The 20,776-nt window shown below is 41.2% G+C and overlaps 1 protein-coding gene across 3 annotated transcripts in view; it reads right to left on the bottom strand.

Annotated features, from left to right (window-relative positions):
* Positions 1 to 20,776, bottom strand: part of SLC6A20 (solute carrier family 6 member 20) — a 54,004-nt gene that overhangs the window by 3,026 nt on the left and 30,202 nt on the right. Inside the window, exons 4-10 of one of the 3 annotated variants that reach the window (XM_036758343.1) lie at positions 15,511 to 15,738; positions 13,471 to 13,582; positions 10,891 to 11,164; positions 9,217 to 9,379; positions 7,999 to 8,203; positions 6,609 to 6,768; positions 3,003 to 3,168 (exon numbers count right to left, since the gene is read on the bottom strand). In XM_036758343.1, the coding sequence (XP_036614238.1) occupies positions 3,003 to 3,168; positions 6,609 to 6,768; positions 7,999 to 8,203; positions 9,217 to 9,379; positions 10,891 to 11,164; positions 13,471 to 13,582; positions 15,511 to 15,738 (1,308 nt within the window). The remainder of the gene's footprint in view (positions 1 to 3,002; positions 3,169 to 6,608; positions 6,769 to 7,998; positions 8,204 to 9,216; positions 9,380 to 10,890; positions 11,165 to 13,470; positions 13,583 to 15,510; positions 15,739 to 20,776) is intronic. The other 2 variants (XM_036758344.1, XM_036758345.1) reach the window with 2 other exon arrangements.

Raw genomic sequence — 20,776 nt, 5'->3', positions numbered from 1 at the left:
AGGTGAAGGAGGAAAGGCTTTTTGTAGAAGCTGTCACTTGAGCTGAGTTCTGAAGGAAACGTGAAATTATGAGAGGATGCAAAGATGTAAGTTTGTACCTTGCAGGCATGGGACATAGCCAGTGTAAAGGCTCAGAGATGGGTGATAAAGTGCCCTGGTTAGTAATAGCAAGAACGAATATGGGAGGGCATAATACGTAATAAATTTGAAAAGACAAATTGGGGGCAGATTGTGGAGAGATTTGAAAAATTAGTCTTCGGGTAGTTTTAAGTTAGAGGTTAGTCCTTAATCTTGTTCCTAGAAGTCTGGGAGCCACTGGAGTTTATTGAGTAGGTTTGTAATATGTTCAGAATAGCACTTCAGGAAAATCACTGGCTGATGTGTGGAGAATGAATTGGGCCGGGAAAAGATTTGAGGCAGGGAGACCAGTTAGGAAGCTATTCTAATAGTCCAAATGAGAGGAGATGTGGGCTTGAATTCAGGTGGGAGATATGTGAGGAAAAAGAAGGGAACAGGATACTAGGGATTTTGTAGAACTAGAAATAACAACATGGGTTCATTGATTGGATATTTGGGGAGAGGGAGAGAGGAGTAGAGAATAATGCAAAATGAGTGACTAAGGTGGTGCTGCCTGAGAAAGAGATGGGGAAGTCCAGAAGGGAGGTGGTTTGGGGGTTAGTTCAGTTTGGGATGTGCTGAGTTTGGAATGCTTGAGGTTGGAATATCTAATAGACAGTTGGAAATGCATGGCTGCATCTCAGGAGAGAGTCTAGGACTTAACATGTAGTTCTGGGAATCGTCTGTCTAAATATAATAATTAAACTCTAGGGAACTGGTGAGGATACCAAGTGAGAAGGTATTGAAGGAGAAAAGAATATCCCAGAACAGAGCTTTGGGGTACAGCCACAATTAGAGGGCGTGATATACATGACCCAACAAAAGGGACTGAGAAGGGCCAGTTAGATAGGAAGACAACTGAGAGAGATCAGTGGCACAAAACCCCAAAAAGAAGAAAAACGAGTGTTCATTAAGCACCTACTATGTGCCAGTAACTGCAAAGTGCTCTAGTAAAGAAAGAAGACAAACAAGTAGTTATTAAATGCCTGCCATGTGCCGGGCACTGTACTAAGTGCTTTACGAGTATTATCTCATTTGGTCCACACAACAACCTTGAGAGGTAGGTGCTATTATTATCCCTATTTTACAATTGAGGAAACCAAGGCAGGCAGAAGTTAAGTGACTCACCCAGGGTCACCCAGCTAGTGTCTGATGCTGAATTTGAACTCAGGTCCTCCTGAATTCAGGGCCAGTGCTCTACCACACAGCTGCTTCTTTGCAAATATCTCATTTGAGGAGAGATGGATGTGATTTAGAAATGTGAGCACGTTCCCAGGAGCACGTATAATAAAATACTGGTCTGAAGTGTGAGGGAGCAGAGACAAGGGATCCTCGAATGGAGCTGATCTTTCATATTTTCCTAACAGAGCACACCAGAATCATGGTTTCCTTAAGCCATTGCCCTGGAGGGAGAAGCCGCCTTGTAGGATCCTCCATCTAGAATTGGAGGGCACCTTAAAAGTTCTCTAAGCCACCCCTCTTCATTTTCCACAGTAGGAAATGGAAGCTCAACCAGACAAAGCGGTTTGTTCAGTGTCAGTCAGTAGGTGGAGCTAGGATTAACCCTAGGTCCTTGTATTGCAGCACCCCTTCCACTGGAACCATGATGCCTTTCCTTGGCATCGTGATGTTTTGCCTGGTGTACCTTGTTTCACAATTTAGTTATGCCCTTGTTTGGAGCAGAATCCAACTTGGGAATCCCTTCCAAGGTTGGGGAGACAGACCCGTTGGACCACTGATGGAGAGTGCTGCTTGAAAAATTCTTGCAGAAATCCAAATTGGTCAGTAGGTGGCAGTACTATGCTCTCCAAGAAGCTCACCTTCTTCTCAAAGGGACATTCAGGCTTGGAAAGGCATTTTTAAAAATATATTTTATCCCCCCCCCCCCCAATTACATGTTAAAACAATTTTTTTAACATTTGTGGGCTTTTTTAAGTATTGAGTTCCAAATTCTGTCCCTCCTTCCTCTCCCCCCTCCCTGAGATGGTAAGCAATTGTGTAAAACATTTTGGAATCTATATATAAGTATATCCATGCTTAATTGTAGCCTTCTCAGGGCAGGGAAGTAAGGGGAGAAAAAGAACAAAGTAAAAAGTTCACAGCAGAGAACAAAAGAAAATTTACAAGGAAGCGAAGAAAAGATGGATGGCTCTCAACACAATGCGTAGTATTTATTACATAGGCTTTCTTGAAATGGAAACTTACTGCTATATATTCTGAGTCCTCTCACATTCTGCTGTGCACGTGACATGTTTTTTCTTTTCTTATTTTGTGTTTAAGTTTTAATGTTTAAGTTTATGATGTTTCTTTTTCTTTCCTTATTGTGTATTAGGTTTTAGAAATATTTTAAAAAAATAGAAAAAAGACATTTTTGGAAAGCATTTAGACAGACTTTGAGACCCAAGGCTTTTACTCTGAAGACAGGAAGGCTGTATAGACAGTTCTCCCTTTACATAAATTCTCATTACCCAAATTCAACTTTAAATAAAAAATTCTAAAAGAAATCTGCATTCCCCAAACCCCCTATTAATTTGACAGTACAGGACTATTCTGTCTTTCTCCCTCCACTCCGGCCCCTTGGTTCGGCACTCCATGGGTGCATGGCCCCCTTCTTTTCTCTTTCTCTCCTTTCCCTATACTGGGAGGCAAATTTCCATTCCTAGCACAGAGTCAATGGAATTGTCCACTTACATAAAGTGAGAAGCGTCTGTCTTTTGCTGAAGCTAATTTGAAGGCCCTATACCCTAAGAGAAAAGGCTGTTTTTCTTAGTTTTGTGGAAAAAAATGCCTGTGTGTGACCTTGAGCGGGTCTCTTGATTTCTCCAGGACTCAGTTGGGCTGGGAGCTAATTCATCATCTGGACCCACTTGGGAAGGGAGAATTACCTGTTTTGCATCCCAGGCTTGGTACTGCAGAGTTCCTGCGAGGATATAGTCCGTCATGTAAAAAATAAACAGGCCGATGATAAGCAAGGGACTTACAATAGCCCACATAATTTTCCAATACCAGTTTAGCTTGTACCCTGTCATGACTTGAAGATCATTTCCAAATCTATTGAAAAAAAAGACAATGAAAATAAGGAGTAGGGAAGAGAGAAGGTCTGAACCATCCCAGCTGAGGGAAAGGAGAAGAGGCTCAGCCCAATAGACAATCAAAAATCTCTTATGCTTGTTTTGGAAGATACCACCAAACGTTTCATTTATATTTGTGTCACACACATATACAGGGTGTTCCTAAAGTCTGGACACAAAGCAAAAATGTGGATGTACCCCAGCCATGTCACTGCTCATAAGCAAATTCACCAGGGGGCAGACTAAGAAGTTTATTACTTGAGAATACCTCTGGATTTGGGAGTTTGGAGGGGTTAGGGAGAGGAAGAAATAAATGAATGAAATTTTTAACAACATTTTATTTAATTGGAATATTAACAAATAACATCTCCAATATGACTCCCATCATTTGCGATGCAAAGGTTGATGGGCTTTGCAAGATTCACATGAACTCGATGCAATAACTCCACATCGCCGTCAATCTTAGCACATTTACTTTTTATGCGTTCAATCAAGTGTGTTGCATCTGTGATTTTCATTCAGTACACCTTCTCCTTTAGCATACCCCAGAAAAAGAAGTCAAGGGGGCTAAGGTCTGTTAATACTCCAAATATTTCAAAACATGCATTTTTGCCCATGTGTCCAGACTTTAGGACACCCTGTACAAGGATCCATGCCCAAGTCTTCTCACTTATCTATATTTAGGTCCAGCTTTGTGTCCCTTCCTAGTTTGGCACGGGGATGGGGTGGGTGGGAAGTGCTGTACCCAGGATGTGGCTTGGTATTAACAACTCAAATAACCAATGAAGAGAATCATCTACTTGGGGACGTTCAAGAGGAATTTGCCTACCGATAAAGATAAATTCTGAATGGGGCTCTCTGCAAGAGCTCAGGTGGAAAGCTATGGCTTGGAAGGGAAACAGAGAGAGAGAACAGTGGCACTCCTTAGTGACCCAAGGCCTCATTAGCCAATTGGCAGATGGCTCAGACCTTTGTTCTTTCTCCTCCCTGGTGCGGATGTACCCCAGCCGTGTCACTGCTTGTAAGCAAATCCACCAGGGAGCAGACTGAGAAGAGACCCAGTTTATTGCTTGAGAATACCTCTGGCTTGGGGAATTTGGAGGGGTTAGGGAGATGAACAAATAGGGAATTAAAACCATCGATGAAGGGTTCTTCAAGTTACCATTGCCTATTAAATTCAATCACACGATTTTGAGCTGGAAGGGACCTCAGAGATCCTTCAACCAGTGGTTCTTAACCTGGGGGTGGGAACAGACTTCAAGGGGTCCTGAATGGGAAAAATGGTATCTTTACTTCAATATAACAATGGTAGCTAATATTTGTATAGCGCTTACTTTGTGGCAGGCTCTGTGCTAAGGGCTTAACAAGTATTCTCTCATTTGATCCTCACAACAACCCTGGGAGGGAGGTGCTATTATTATCTCCATTTTGAAGATGGGGAAACTGAGGCAAACAGGTTAAATGATCTATCCAGGGTCACACAGCTAGTAAATGTCTGAGGCCAGATTTAAACTCAGGTAGATGAGTCTATTCATTATGCCACCTAGCTGCCCATCATGAATGTTGGTTATACTTAAAAGGAGCATGGTACCTTTCTAGAGTGGCCACAGAAAGTTTTTGTGTTGAAGTAAAAAGAGCCTCCCTGCTGGGGAGAGGTTGTGGTCACAAAGCCACAAGAACTTGTATAAAGGGGGTCTCTAGTGACATTTGTTACTCTGAACTTCAGGACTCTGCCCCTGACTGGATTGGAACCCATCCTGGCCATAGACACAAACTCAACATAAAGCTTAGGACTCCATGTAGACTTTACTTTGTGGCATGAAAGACTTCTAGATGACTTCTCCCCCTCCAAAATCTCTCTCTCTCTCTCTCTCTCTCTCTCTCTCTCTCTCTCTCTATATATATATATATATATATATATATATATATATATATATATATATTTGCATATTATATAAATATACTTCTTATACAAATATTTGTATACATGTATATAGATAGATGAGAGAGAGAAAGAAAAAGAGAGAGAGAAAGAGAGAGACAGTCAGAGAGAGAGAGAGGGAGAGAGAGAAAGAGAGAGACAGTCAGAGAGAGAGAGAGGGAGGGGGGAGACAGAGAGAGGGAGGGGGAGAGATGGAGAGGTTGAGAACATGAGAGGCAGTGTTGGATAGTGGAGTCATGTAAGAGTCATGTTGGAGTCAAGATCTGGGTCCAGGACTGAAGTCCTGCCTCTGACACATATGGACAGTGTGAGCCTGGACAAGTCACTTAACTTGTTAGTGTCTCAGGCAACCCTCCAAGATGAAAAGTTGCACAGCAGGTGCCCCTCTCGACAGGAAGAGTGGAGAATCTCTTTCCCAGGCCAATGAAATCATTGATTTGGTTTCCTTCCTTCCGTCCGTCCCTCCTTCCGTCCTTCCCTCCGTCCGTCCTTCCTTCCTTCCGTCCTTCCGTCCGTCCGTCCTTCCTTCCTTCCTTCCTTCCTTCCTCCTCCCTCCTCCTCCTCCTCCTCCTCTTCCTCCTCCTCCTCCTCCTCCTCCTCCTCCTCCTTCTTCTTCTTCTTCTTCTTCTTCTTCTTCTTCTTCTTCTTCTTCTTCTTCTTCTTCTTCTTCTTCTTCTTCTTCTTCTTCTTCTTCTTCTTCTTCTTCTTCTTCTTCTTCTTCTTCTTCTTCTTCTTCTTCTTCTTCTTTCTCTTTCTCTCTCTCTCTCTCTCTCTCTCTCTCTCTCTCTCTCCCCCATATAAGTATACATGTGGTCTCCCCTGAAAGAATAAAAGTTCATTGAGGGCAAGGAGTGTTTCCCCCTTTATCATTGTAGCCCTAGTGCCTGGCACATAGTAGGTGCTTAATAAGTTCTTGTCAATTGATTGAACAATTGCAACAACAATAATAATAATAGCTAGAATTTATATAGCACTTTGTGGTTTGCAAAATGCTTTACAAATATCTAATTTCCTCCTCACAGCACCCCTGGGAGGTAGGTGCTCTCATCAGTCCATGTTACAGAATATCTAACAAGTTTGGAGTAAGTGAAAAGCAGAGGGAATATCAAGCACAATTAAATCTGGGGAGTGGGGTGAATTAACAGAAAATTATTTGGATGTAAAAGCAGTGTTAATTTCTATTAGGAAATAGCTTGTTCTCCTCCCTGAGGTGTTGAGGAATTCCAAATTCTGGTGCTTTACAGGCAGTAAAGCATAGAGAGGGAACTTTGGACCTGGAGTTAGGAGACAGGGTCAGAGCCCTACTCTTGACTCTCTGAGCTGGGTGACCCTGGACTTCTCTCTACTTCCAGCCCCACAGGCTGCTTAGAAGAAAAAAAGGAAGAAAAGCCAACAACTGGGTGAATCAGTTACTGTTCTTTGTACCTCCTTTTACCCAGATTAGCTGATTAGTCTGGGAAAGGGATTTAGAATCTTACCTTCTTAGGCCATAAATATAACAAACAGAAATTATTTCCACCAGCACAATGAGCAGCAGGGAGAGGGTGGCAGCGTAGTCGTTGAATATGTCAAACCAGTAGCTTCCTGATTCCAAGGTGAACACTAGCCCAACGATACAGCTAATGAAGCATATAAGACCTGGGAAGACAAGAGCAGCTTCTCAACTTTCTCATTTTACTGGGCATCTCTCAGGAGTCTTGGGGAGGCAGGCCCACTGAATGGATCAGCTGTGATCCATCCAAGGGCTGGCTGACACGACAAACATCTAGGCAATATCTGTAGCTTCAAACCCACTACCTCTTTCTTTCTTTCTTTCTTTCTTTCTTTCTTTCTTTCTTTCTTTCTTTCTTTCTTTCTTTCTCTCTCTCTCTCTCTTTCTTTCTTCCTATCTATTGCTATCTCTATTTCTATATCCATCCATCCATATCTATCTATTGCTATCTCTATTTCTATATCCATCCATCCATCCATATCTATCTATCTATCTATTGCCACCTCTATTTCTATATCCATCCATCCATTATCTATCTATCTATCTATCTATTGTGGCATATTATACCAATACATTTGTAGAGGCAGAAAGGTTGAAGCCGATCAGTTCATCTAAGATTTACTGGCTGGGACAGTCCCATCAGGGTTCTTCCCCTCCTGAATAAATACTGGCCTCTTTGGCAAGGGTCATTTGGTTACTCGTGTGAATTGCTAACATTCAGCTGCAAGGATTCAGCCCCAGCATCAATGAGGTCCCAGCTACTCTTTTCTAATAATTCTGGACATCACAGATCTGGGACTGGAGGGGACCTCAACAGCCATCTTTCCCAACCCTCTTATTCTATAGATGAGGAAAGTGAGGGCCAGAGAGAAGAGTTTTGCCAGGCAATACTCCTGACTCCACAGGACTTTCTCAAAGAAATCAATGGCCTCTTCCCCTGGAAGTTCACTCCATCCCCGACTAGTGCTCGTACTGGAAGGACACTCTGCCCTGTGGCCTCTCCCTCTGATTGGCTTGTGACTCCCAGAACCTTCACTGGAAGGAGGATGCCCAGAGCAGCCACTCCTCTGCCCTCTCCAAGCTGCACTGCCGAATCTCCAGGAGCTTTCTTCTCTGCTGTGCCCTCGTGACGAGTACCCTCACCTCTCCCCCACCCTAGTTTCTCTTTATGTTGTCTTCCCTCCACTGGAACATAATTTTCCTTTCTTCCTGTTTGTATTTGTATTCCCAACACTTGACCCAGTGCTTGGCCCATAGTAACTGCTTAAGAAGTGATTGTTAATCACTTTGGAAGACTTTGCATCTGGACGGTCCTTTATAGTGTAAGGCCACTGATCTGCCTGCCCTTAGTACATTGTACCCAGTGAAAGGCTAACCTGAGATCACCTCCTTGGGCACGTGGCTTGAAATAAACTTGCTGTCTGTCAGAGGAGTGAGGATGGCGGCAGTGTTTCCCAACATGCTTCCTATCCCCAGCGTCAGCAGCATAATGAAGTATAGCACTGACCACAGCTGGGACACCTCCATGTTTTTAATGGCTTCAGTGTAGACAATAAATGACAGTCCAGTCCCCTGGACAGCCTGCCAATAATAAGAAGATGCCACGTTATGTCAGGAGTGCCAACACTACTTATCATTCCAATGGACAGGGGTGGAGCTCAACGTGTAGCAGCCTGGGCTTCTTTGGGTTCCAAGGACATTCCTTTATGAGTCCTTGAGCTACATGTCTATTTTGTCTTTTATCTCTAAACACATCTTTCAACGGCACTATGCCTAAGTGAGCCAATCATATGAAAAATGAGAATTAATAATGCTTTGCAGAATTTCGAGATGCTAGAAGCTCAAAGTTATCTATCATCTTGAGAACTCTTAGGTAGAAGCATGGCATGATCCTAGGGATTGAGGTTTGATTGTCAGGGTCTAATGTTAGCCTGTGCTCTGTTCTCCACTGAGAACAATATTAGCCTATGGTACCTGAATGTAATGGACCATTACTGCATTGTAAGAAACAATGACTATGAGAAATACTGAGAAACATAGGAAGATTTGTATGAATTGATACAAAGTCAAGGAAGCAGAACCGGGGAGACAGTGTGCCCAATGACTACAACAGTGTAAGTGGAAAGAACACCACCAATGAAAAAATCTGAACGCTGAGTTATTCTATTGGCCAAGGTTGGCCCTCCAAAAAGAGATGAGAAAATGAGCCTTCATCCCTCCTTTGCAGAGGTTGGAGTCTATAGGTATGGAATGTTGCATATACTGTCAGACCTACTTGATGTTTTGGTTAGTTTTGCTCTCCCCCTTATTATTTTTTATTCTTTGTCCTAAAGGATACCTCTCTGGATAGGGAAGAGAGGGATGAAGGACACATATAGATATTAAACTAATATAAAAATAAAAGATGATTTAAAAAAGAATGATATTAGTGGGAAATTTCTAGTCTTTCTTGATTTACAAACATAGAATCAACCTCTTGAGCTCATGATTGACAGAGCTCACCTTTTCTCACAAGGGTCTATGAGGTTTCTGGTTTGGCTTATGGCAACAGGCATCGTGGAAAAGACAACACAAACCATACCAACAGCACTTACAGTATCTAGTTCTGATTCCAAACTGCAGTTTTTAATCTGTGGGAACACTTCACTGTATTCCTGTGGGAAGGCAGATGCTAGGTGAGCTTTCATCTCCTCCAGATTTCCTGAGGTCAGAAAGCCATCTTCAAGGTCAAAGGTGTTGGTCAGCAGCAAGATCACCCTGGAGAGTCAAGTTCACTGTGTTAGTTGCCACTTATATGAACTTTATAAAGCCCACTATAGTGGAAGAGTTTGGTTACAGTGCCTGGGAAGATGAGAAGGACTTTTTGCTGCCATGTCATCAGCCCTTTCTAGCTTTGTAGTGGGGAAGGGGATGTATGATTTTTATACCCTCCCCCTGTGATTTGATTATTGACTTATTTATATAAGAAGTACCTTCAAAATGTAGAGACATTTGTATTATGTGACTCAGCAGACACATTCCTCATCCTCCCCCAAATAATGACACATAATCAGAGCTGTGACATAAGATAACAGAATCACAGATTTGGGGCTGGAAGGAGCTCAGAGGCTGCTCAATCCAATTCCCTTATTTTAAACATGAGGACCCTGGTGCCCAGGGAATTAAATGACTTGTCTAAGGTCACACAGGTAGTAAGTGTAAGAAGAGGTAGTTGTTGAGAGGGAGAGCCTGAGAGTGGTCATAGGACACATGGAGCATGCCAACTGGTCCAGTGTGCCAGGGATTGGGAGAGAAGGAGTAGCCAATTCTGAAGATCATTTCAGGAGACAAGACTTCTTCAAGAGAAGGCTAGGATGCATTGAACTCTAGAAAATAGAAAGAATGTGAGGGGAATGAGGAGGACTTAGAGATGAAGGGAACTTTGTTGATAGAATGAAAGTACCTGAGGGCAGGTACTTGTCCATTTCTGTATTTGTATCCTCAGCTAGAATAGTGCCCAGCACATTGATTGGGAAGAAGCCTAGCTTGGTAGATAGAGCACTGGATCTGGTGTCAGGAAGATAGATCCCAGCTGAGTCACTTGTGTGTGATGATGAGCAAATCACTTAACCTCTCCAGTTTTCTCACTTGTAAAATGAAGGGGCTAGACTCAATGCCCTCTTAAAGTTCCTTCTAGCTCCAAATCTCCTGATGCTAAAATTGATTAACAATGAAGAGGGGTCCTGGGGTTCAATGGAAAGGCAGAGGAGAGGGAAAGGGAAGGCTAGAGTTGAGTTTACTATAATCATGGGGGTTGGCAACAACCTCCAGGTGGTACATGAGGACAATAGAGGTCTGAGACAGAATAATGTAGTGAAAAGAATACTGGAGACACCAGCCTCACTTTCTCCTCCAGGGCCATCTGGGTCCAGCGACCTGATATTCACCAGGATGACTGGAGATGGCCCAGGATGCAAGGCTGAAATCCAGAATCTGTTACTTATTAGCCATGTGACCTTGGCCAATTTAAATTCAGATACTTACTAACCCTGGGCAAATCACTTAACTTCTCTGTGCCTCAATTTCCTTATCTTTAAAATAGGTAAATAAATCCAATGGCCTCCAAGGTCCTCTCCATCTTTAAATTTATGATCCTATGATCCTAAGTTGCTCATCCTCTCTGGGCCTCAGTTTACTAATCTGTAAGATAAAGGCATTAGATTAGATAGCCTCTAAGGGTCTCTTCTTCCTCTGAATCTATGACCCTGTGACCTACCCATTGTTCTTACTTATTGATGCAGTTCTCGTAGTTGAAAGTGGCCTTGAAGCCATAGATGGAGAACGTGACGATACTGGCAAAGATGGACGTGGAACTGTTAAGCAGGGACACAATGACGGCATGCTTCTGGCAATTGTTGGACGGATCATTGTAGCTGGCAAAGGCAATCAGGCTGCCGAACCCGAGGCCAAGGGAGTAGAAGATCTGTGTGGCTGCACTGATCCAGGTTTTGGGGTTTGCTAACTGCTCTAGCTGCAAAGTCAAAGGTGGAAGAGAAGCTGATCAGAGCATAAGGACACATTGGCTGCCTTGGCACCAGGGTTTGTAACATAAGAGTAAATAAACAAGAAGTTATTAAATGCTTACTATGTGCCAGGCACCATATTGCTGAGGACAGAAAGAAACGCAAAAAACAAGCAAACAAATTTTAAAAACCCAGTCCTTGCCCTCAGGGAATATCTAAACCCAATTATGGACATTCTTCGGATAGTGTGCTATCAATTGGGAAAGGTAAGCAGGAGCCAGATTTTGGAGAGCTTTCAGTTCCAGGCTGAGGAATTTATATTTTATCCTAGATGAAACTGGGAGCCATGGCAGATTTTGGAGTAGGGGAGTGAGAAAACTAAGTGATGAAGGTCCAGAGCCATTAGGGGACTAGCCCAGGATGAAACAGCTAGAAAGTGGCAGACCTAGAGCACATATCCAGGGCTTCTGATCCTAAGATCCAGAATCTTTCCACCACATTCCTTTCTTCCTCTTTCCAACCACAATGAAGCTAGAACCCATAGCAAATGGAAGCCTTATGTCCTAGGATTTATATACCAGAAGACAGTCCTCACTGCACTCTCACCACTGTCCTTGGCTCTCCAGGGCAAAATGGAGCTATGGAAAGCTCCTTCCCCTGAGGCTCTCTATTCCAAAGGGAGAATCTGCTAAGAACAGGGCAACTTGAAAATGGAACTGGGATGCCTCGTGAAGTACACCTCCTTTCTTCCAGAAGGTGCATTAGTAGCAGAGAGATGAGTATGCACCAAGAAGTTATGGCAGGGATTCCTAATTTGTGCGGAGTTGAACCAAGGGCTAGATGACAACTTGCCAAGGATGCTGCACCTTGGGGATAAGCTGCAAAATCTCTTCCAAATCCATAGTGCTGATTCCCACCTGATCTTTGCACAGAGGAGAGGGGTAATATTAGCAAGAATAGCTAGCAGCTAGGAGGTGCTTTCAGATTTGCAAAGCATATGTGTTGTTTTATTTGATCCTCACAACCACCATGTGAAGTAGGTCCCATCATTGTCTCTATTGTACAGATGAGGAAACTGAGGCTGGGACCAGATGAGTGACTTCATCAAGTTCACACAGCTGCCAAGTGTCTAAAGCAGGATTCCAACTCAGGTCTTCCTGACTCCAAGTTCCACAGTCTATCATTGTACCACTTACTTATTTAGAGGATTAGACAAAACACCAAATCAGTAAGGTTTGGATTGGCTGCCCTATCATTTCCCTGTCTATGTTCCTCTTCTATTTCCTGTGTCTTTTCTCTCTTAGCCCCTTAGCGTGCAATGTCTGTGTAACTATAATGACATGGGGGAAAGACCATTGGACTTGGGGTCAGAAAGCCTAGGTTCAAATCCTGAGCAGAGTCACTTCATTTTCCTGGTCCTGTCTCCTCATCTGAAAACATGGGAGTTGGACTAGAACATCTTTAAGATACATTCTATGCCTCAAGTCCTAGGATCTTGTGACCATTTATTTATCCAACTCCTTCATTTATTGAGAGCCCCAGACAGAGAGGACTGAAGAAAGAAGAGAAGTCTTCTCTCTGCCTAGGATCCTAAAAATGGAAGCAAGCTGGCCCTTTGACCTTTATTCATTGGCTGGCTGGCTTCTCAGAACCACAGATAATATTTAATATAATAAGAAGACTGAAAAGATAAGAAGGGGCAAGGTTGTGAACAGAACATATGATATTTGGTCTTGGCAACAATAGAGAGTCACTCTAGTATATTGAGTAGGGAGGTGACCTGATCAGACCTACCCTAGTGGAGAATGGATGGGAGGGAGGAGATACTTGAGAAAGGGAAATTAATTGGAAGGAGACTGAAGCAGTCTTCTGGGCATGAAGTAGGGAGGGCCTGCACCAGAGTGGTAAGAAAGGGGTGTTAATGGAGTAATGTCATAAAGGTAGATAAGAAGACTCGCCAATAGTTTGGGTGTGCAGTGATTATGAGAGTGAAGTTAAGGATAATACCAAGGTTGTAAGCCTAAGGGACTAGAAGGATGATGGCAGCTTTGACTGAAATAGGGAAGTTTGGAAAGGGGCGAGGTCTGAGAGTAAAGGTTTTGGATGTGGTGAGTCAGATACCTATGGGACGTGCATTTCAAGATGTCCAAATGGCAGTCAGTGATATGGGCCTGTGGCTCAGGAGAAAGGTCAGGGCTGGATATATAGATCTGAAAATGACCTGTGTAAAGATGATCCTTGGGAAGACAATACATAGAAAGATGTTCGATAGGATTGTATATGTATGTGTGGGGAGGGTGGGCAACTGGAAAGCTAAGTATCAAGGGAAATGAAGGTTCATCCTTACCTTGGGTGTGAACATGTACACAAGGCCATTGGTGGCTCCATGCAGGGTGAGACCCCGAACCAAATAGATGATGAGAACACAGTAAGGGAGGGATGCAGTTACATAGACCACCTACAGGAGCCAGAAGATCTAGGTTAGCCCCTTATAGACAGGAGTCTTGTTACCAGCCCCCAACCCTTTAGCCATGGGAGAAGAAAGGGAAAATGAAACCTTGCTATGCCTCCAGTGAAGCCCTAAGAGTTGCCTACAGAGTGAATTTTGGTCAGTAGAGGTCTATTTCCCCATGGATTTGGATTTTCATTGCAGGCCTATTTTATGGTCTGCTTTGGTGATTTTCATTTAGAGGCGGCACTAACATGCATGGGGTAGTGGATAGGATACTGAATTTGGCGTTAGGAAGACCTGAGTTCAAATTTCACCTCAGACACTTGCTAGCTGAGTGACATTGGGCAAATCACTTAACTATTCTGTGCCTCGTTTTCTCCATTTGTAGAACTCTAAATCTATGACCCTATGAGAATACTGGAATAAGTGAAGCTCTGTTATTTATAAGAATCTTTTTGTAATGTTAACAGCTGTAATATTCTAGCAAATGCAATAAGTTACTAAATATTTCTTTTGTAATATTAATAATAGTAAAATTGTAAAAAAATATAACAAATGTAATAATTTGTAAAATGGAGAATCCTTTGGGAATGTTAACAATGGCCTAGAATTTATAGGGATCTGTGGGGTTTCCTATATAGGTTTTTTTCGAAGTAGGGAATACTCATATTAATGTGAAAAATAGGGTTTGTGGGTAGCATGAGTTTGATCATGACTCTGAACTAGTGTTACTATGATGACTACTACTACTACTACTACTATTACTTGTACTACTACTACTGCTGCTGCTGCTGCTGATGTTCCTGCTGCTGCTGTCACTAGCAATTCCGTAGTGGAAATCTAGCCTGACTAGTCTAATAGAATTCTTTGAGTCATTTTAGGATTGGAGGAAATGTTTTGTCTGGAATAGAGAACTGGTTTACATCTAGGAAAGATGGTAGGGATAAATTTTGGGCACTTCTGTAGAGAGAAAGCTAGAGAGACACCTCCTCTAGAATCAAGATGATTCTTATTTAATTAATCTAACAATGATATGAAAGAAGATAGAACTATAAAAAACTCAAGTTTATAGTTGACATAGGTTCCTGGAATGCCATATGGTCCTTTGAGGTAAGTAATACATCCAGTAACATCTCCATTTTACAGATAAAGAAACTGAGGCTTAAACAGGTTAAGTGACTTGCCCATAGTCACACACACACACCTAGTAAATATTGAACCCAGGACTTCTTTTTATCCAGTCTTTCTGGTTCCAAAGCCTCTATTTACAAATGCCACAGCTGATTCACATTATGGCTCCAAAACAGAGTGTTAAAGGAACTGATTGATATTTCTGGGGTCACTTCACAGACAGCAATCATGACATCTCATAAAATTTCCCTTTCTGCCATTATAGACATAGAATAACGGATTGGCCAGATCGCCGTTCTGCTCCAAAATATGAAACATCTTAAGTTCTTTCATTGTAGGTTGTGTGATGGGAAGGGGAAATTTAGGACATGAGGTTTTTAACTGAACTTTGTTCTTATCAGGCACTTCTTGCCTGACTTACTGAACTAATCAAGGGACTTGGGTCAGAGGTTCAAGTCAACAAAGTCTACACCCTTGTGATCTGTCACCTCTGATTACCTGGTGCCAGCTTACCCCTTAGACTTTCCTGAGGCTGGTTAGAGAGATGTGTTGGCAATCTAGAGCTGGAAAGGCTCTCAGAAGGCATCTAGTTCAAATTATTCATTTTATAGATGAGGAATCTGAGGCTTAAAGAGGCTGGTTGACTTGTCCATGGTCATACAAGTTGTGTGTGTCAGAGAAGGGATTTGAACCCATGACCTTCTGTACTCAAAATTGCTTGCTTGTAATCTATTCCCTTAAGCTCAAATGGACCCTTTTGAACCCTCATCCCAGTGTCATTTTGTAACAAACACAGATCTTACCTTGCCAGTTGACTCTGTGCCTCTCAGAATGCACAGATATACCACCAGCCATGCTAAGATGAGACACAAAGTCTGTTCCCACTGGATGCTCCCATTCTCCTGAATGGAGGGTGAGATATTGAGGGTTTTCCGGTACCAAAAGTACTGAGTTGATGAGGCTTGTTCACATTCTTCATCATAACCCGTGCGGTTACTATTCAATGGGCAGTTGGACCATGGCAAGGGATCCTTTGGGATCAAAACAATTATTATATAAAGCACTGGGTAGTAGAGGAATAAAGTACAGATGTGGGAGAGGAAGGTGGGCATGGAGGGCAGATAGGAAGCATTTATACAGCACCTACTGTTTGCCAGGGACTGTGCTAAGTGCTTTTCAAATATTATCTAACTTAATCCTCAGAACACCCCTGAGAAATAGGTGCCATTATCATCTCTATTTTGCAGTTGAAGAAACTGAGGCAAACAGGCTAAGTGATTTCTCAAGGTCACACAGCTAGTAAGTATCCAAAACCAGATTTGAACTCAGGTCTTCATGAGTCCAGGCTCTGTGCTCTACCCACTGCACCACCTAGCTGTCTCGTACACAGGCCTGAGACCAAGAGGGGAGCTCAGAGGGAAAAAGGACAAAGAGCTAGGGAATCTGTCAAGAGAGCAAAGAATGAAGATCATGCTTGGGAGGCAGAAGATCAAAGGGCAAATCCAGCTAAACTCAGAAAGAAGAAGGAGACAGGGATGGATCAAATGGAAAAGTAGCAAAGGATTCTGATGAGAAAAAAATAAAGGCAGCAAGTCAATCAGTGATGAGAGGACCAGACAAAAATACCCAGCTGCGTAGAGAAGCAGAGGCAATACACAGTATCTACTGTCAGCATAGGGCAGATAAGCCCCCTGCAGGCTCTAACTAACTATCTGTAAAAAAGTAATGGGGATTAGATTTTGGACTGTCCCAGGATATAGTGGACTTGAGATGTTGGTACTAAGGGCTGTGGGTCACTGCTTCCCTGAGACAAATACTTGAACATAGCTACCATTCCAACAATCTCCTTTCATCCAAATATCCCTTATTCATCTTCCAGAGGGGAGGGTTCAGAACTTGTTTGTGCATGACCCAGAACAGCTGGAAATCATAGGAGAAAATACACTGGTAGGAAAAGCTTTCTACAGATACGGATTAATATACTTTTTTATATTTAATTTATTTAATATATTTAGTTTTCAGCATTGCTTTTCACAAGAGTCTGAATTACAAATTTTCTCCCCACTTCTAGCCTCCCACCCACTCCAAGATGGCATGTATTCTGGTTGCCCTGTTCCCCAGTCAGCCCTCCCATCTGTCACCCCACTCCTCTCCCATCCCCCTTTCCTTTCTTCTCTTGTCGGGCAAGATAAATTTCTACGCCCCATTGCCTGTGTATCTTATTTCCTAGTTGCAGGCAAAAACTTTTTTGTTGTTGTTGTTTTTGAATGTCTGTCTTTAAAACTTTGAGTTCCAAATTCTCTCCCCTCTTCCCTCCCCACCCACCCTCCCTAAGAAGGCAAGCAATTCAACATAGGCCACATATGCATCATTATGTAAAACCCTTCCACAATACTCATGTTGTGAAAGATTAACTATGTTTTGCTCCTTCCTAACCTATCCCCCTTTATTGAATTTTCTCCCTTGACCCTGTCCCTTTTCGAAAGTGTTTGTTTTTGATTTCCTCCTCCCCCTGTCTGCCCTCCCTTCTATTGTCCCCCCTTTTTATCTTCTTCCTCCTTCTTTCCTGTGGGGTAAGATACCCAATTGAGTGTGTATGGTATTCTCTCCTCAGGTCAACTCCAATGAGAGCAAGATTTACTCATTCCTCCTCACCTGCCCCCTCTTCCCTTCCTATAGAACTGCTTTATGCGAGATAATTTACCCCATTCTATCTCTCCCTTTCTCCCTCTCTCAATATATTCCTCTCTTATCCCTTAATTTGATTTTATTTTTTAGATATCATCCCTTCATATTCAACTCACCCTGTGCCCTCTGTCTATTTTATATATATATACGTATGTATATATACATACATACATATATATACACACATATACACCTACATATATGCATACATAGACACACATATGTATATATATATGCATATACATATATATATGCATATTCCTTTCAGCTGCTATGATACTGAGGTCTCATGAATCAAACACATCATCTTTCCATGTAGGAATGTAAACAAAACAGTTCAACTTTAGTAAGTCCCTTGTGATTTCTCTTTCTTGTTTACCTTCTCATGCTTCTCTTGATTCTTGTGTTTGAAAGTCAAATTTTCTATTTAGCTCTGGTCTTTTCACTGAGAAAGCTTGAAAGTCCTCTATTTTATTGAAAGTCCATATTTTGCCTTGGAGCATGATACTCAGTTTTGCTGGGTAGGTGATTCTTGGTTTTAATCCCAGCTCCATTGACATCCGGAATATCGTATTCCAAGCCTTCCAAGAAAGGAAGAAGAAAAGAAAGAAGGAAGGAAGAAAGGAAGAAAGAAAGAAATAAACAAAGAAACAAAGAAAGAAAGAAAGAAAAAGAGAGAGAGAGGAGAGAGAGAGAGAGAGAGAGAGAGAGAGAGAGAGAGAGAGAGAGAGAAAAGCAACACACCCAAACAGAGTGTGCTCTAGTCATTATGCCTCTCGGTGGTTAGGAGTGAGGTGTGTCTCATCATCTGATCTCTAGGACTATCATTGGGTTTTTGTTTCCTTGGTCTTTAATTCCTTAATGGGGTTATTACATTTATATTGTTGTAGTTATTACATAAGATGTTGTTAGGGCTCTGTTTAGTGCACTGTGCCTCAGGTCCAACAGATCTTATATTTCTCTGAATCTTTCCTTATTTTCAAATATTACTATGCAATAATATTCTATTGCTTTCATATACCAAAGTCTTTTTCATTTTCCATTTGATGGGGACACATTTCATTTCCATTTTTTTTTGCTAATGCAAAGAGCAAGGCTATGAATATCTTAGTACATCTGTCTTTGACTTCTTCATGATATATACACACAGAGTTGGATCAAAAGGCATGAATTGATTAATCACTTTTCTTAAACAATTCCAGGTTGATATCCAAAACAACTGGACCAATTCACAGACCCACTACTAATTAATTGATGCACCTGTCTTCCCACAGCACATACAACATTTATTCTTCCTGAATTTTTTTTGTCATTTTTGTCTATTTTCAGGGTGCAGTAGGAAATCTCAGAGTTTTAATTTGCATTTCTTTTACTTTTAATGATTTGGAGCAGATTTTTCAAATAGCTACTTAGAGTTTGTAATTATACTTTTGAAAACTTTGCTTATATCCAGGGGTGTGCTGTTTAACAACTGGTTTAAAAACCAGTTCTATGAAAAAACTTCATTATTGACATTTTCTCCATCACTTTCTTACATCTAGACAATTAACAATAACAAAAAAATCACATGCTGCTTTATTGAGTTTGTGGATTTCCAAGGCATAACGCTCACACTGAAAACTTGACAATTGTCTCTTCCAATCCTGTACGAGCTGGCTCCAACACACCCCTACTTATATCCATTGTCTACTCATCCATTGGAAATGGCTCTTATGATGTCATATATTTCTATTAACTCCTTCCATATCTTGGATATCAGATTTTATTGATATTTGATGAAAATATTTTCCCCACTTTTCTAGCTTGTTCCTCTTTTTATTCTGTTCATTGATTTTGTTTGTGCAGAAGCTTTTAAATTTGATGTGATCAAAATTGCCTATTTTCTTTCCTTCATAATCTTTTCTTTCTTTTATTTCCTTTATCACTTGTGTAGCTAAGAATTCTCTCTCAGTCACAGTTGGCTCTCTAGGTAGTTGTGGTTATTTAATGATGTAATCTGTAATCAAGTCTCACATCATTTGTTTAGGTTATTGTGATATATGGTGGAAGATGCTGGTCTAATTAATAGCTGCCAAATTGCTTTCCAGTTTTCCCAGCAGTTCTTGTTGAATAGGAAGTCCTTCCCTCTATAATTTATGTTCTTGGGTTTTTCAAATACTGGGTACCTGTTTTTTGTTGTTTGTTTCTTGATTATCCAGTATGTTCTCCTAATCAACTTTTCTGTTGTTGATTTTGTTGTTGTTTTAATGCAATCCCAAATAGTTAATATGACTGCTGTTTTATAATATAGCATGATATCTGGTAATGATATGCCCTCTTCATTATGGCTTTTAATTTTTTTTCTTGAGATTTTAGACCTTTTCTTTTTTCAGCTGAATTATTATTGTTTTGTCTAATTCTAAAAATGTACCCCTAGTAATCTGATTGGTATAGCAATATATCTCAAAGTTAATTTAGGTAGTCTCATGATTTTTATTACATTAGCACATCAGCAAACAATCTCTCCAATTGTTTGTCTTCCTTCACTTGTTTTTTCTTGCAATTTATTTTTTAAATTTTGACCTTAACACCAAACAAAATGAAAATTTCCATATATGATGTAGAACAAAAGAGGGAAATTCTTTCCAAATATATGATAATAATAAATATATAATATGTTGTATAATATAATAAATATATAATAATAAAATGAATATATGACTTTCAAAACTGTCCTACTTATTTTTTTTTCTGGCCCTCATTCTGTTCTCTCCTGTGAATTTTTTTTAAATGCTTCAATAAATAACCAACTTTTCTTTTTCTTTTTTTTGAATCTATCTCCCTCCTCCCCCTCCTCCCCCCTCCACTAAATTGAAAAGAAAAAAAGAAAAGAAAAACAAAATTCCTATCGTAAATACATATAGTTAAGCAAAACAAATTCACACATTAGCCAAGTGCAAAAATCTAAGTCTCATTCTCTTCCTTCATTTGTATAAAGAATGGTTTATAGTTGCATTTATATAAATCTTACACGTATCTCAAGTTAACTCATGCATCTCATGCTTTTGCTCTTGGTAGGACTATAGAAAGACAGTGTTGAATAGACAATAGAGAGTCTGTCTTAAGGCCAGAAAGATCTGAGTTTGAGTCCTCCCCCTTCCCAACCCCTCCCTTATGCCAGCCTCCACTATACATACATACTGGCTGGGTGACCCTGGGAACTTCTTTGGATTTCTCAGTGCTCTACACAACTCTCCAAGACTATAAGTTATAGAAAAGGTGCTGAATGGTATTGGTTGAAGGAATTTGCTTAGTTGGGAGTTCCCTACATTAGTGAAAACAAAGGGCCATTCCAGGGCTGTGCTGGTAAATATTTAATGACCGGCTCTCCAGTTAAAAATG

Source organism: Trichosurus vulpecula, chromosome 5, assembly GCF_011100635.1.
Source record: "Trichosurus vulpecula isolate mTriVul1 chromosome 5, mTriVul1.pri, whole genome shotgun sequence".
In the NCBI taxonomy this organism is placed as follows: Eukaryota; Metazoa; Chordata; class Mammalia; order Diprotodontia; family Phalangeridae; genus Trichosurus; species Trichosurus vulpecula.
This window is presented reverse-complemented; position numbering and strand designations above follow the sequence as displayed.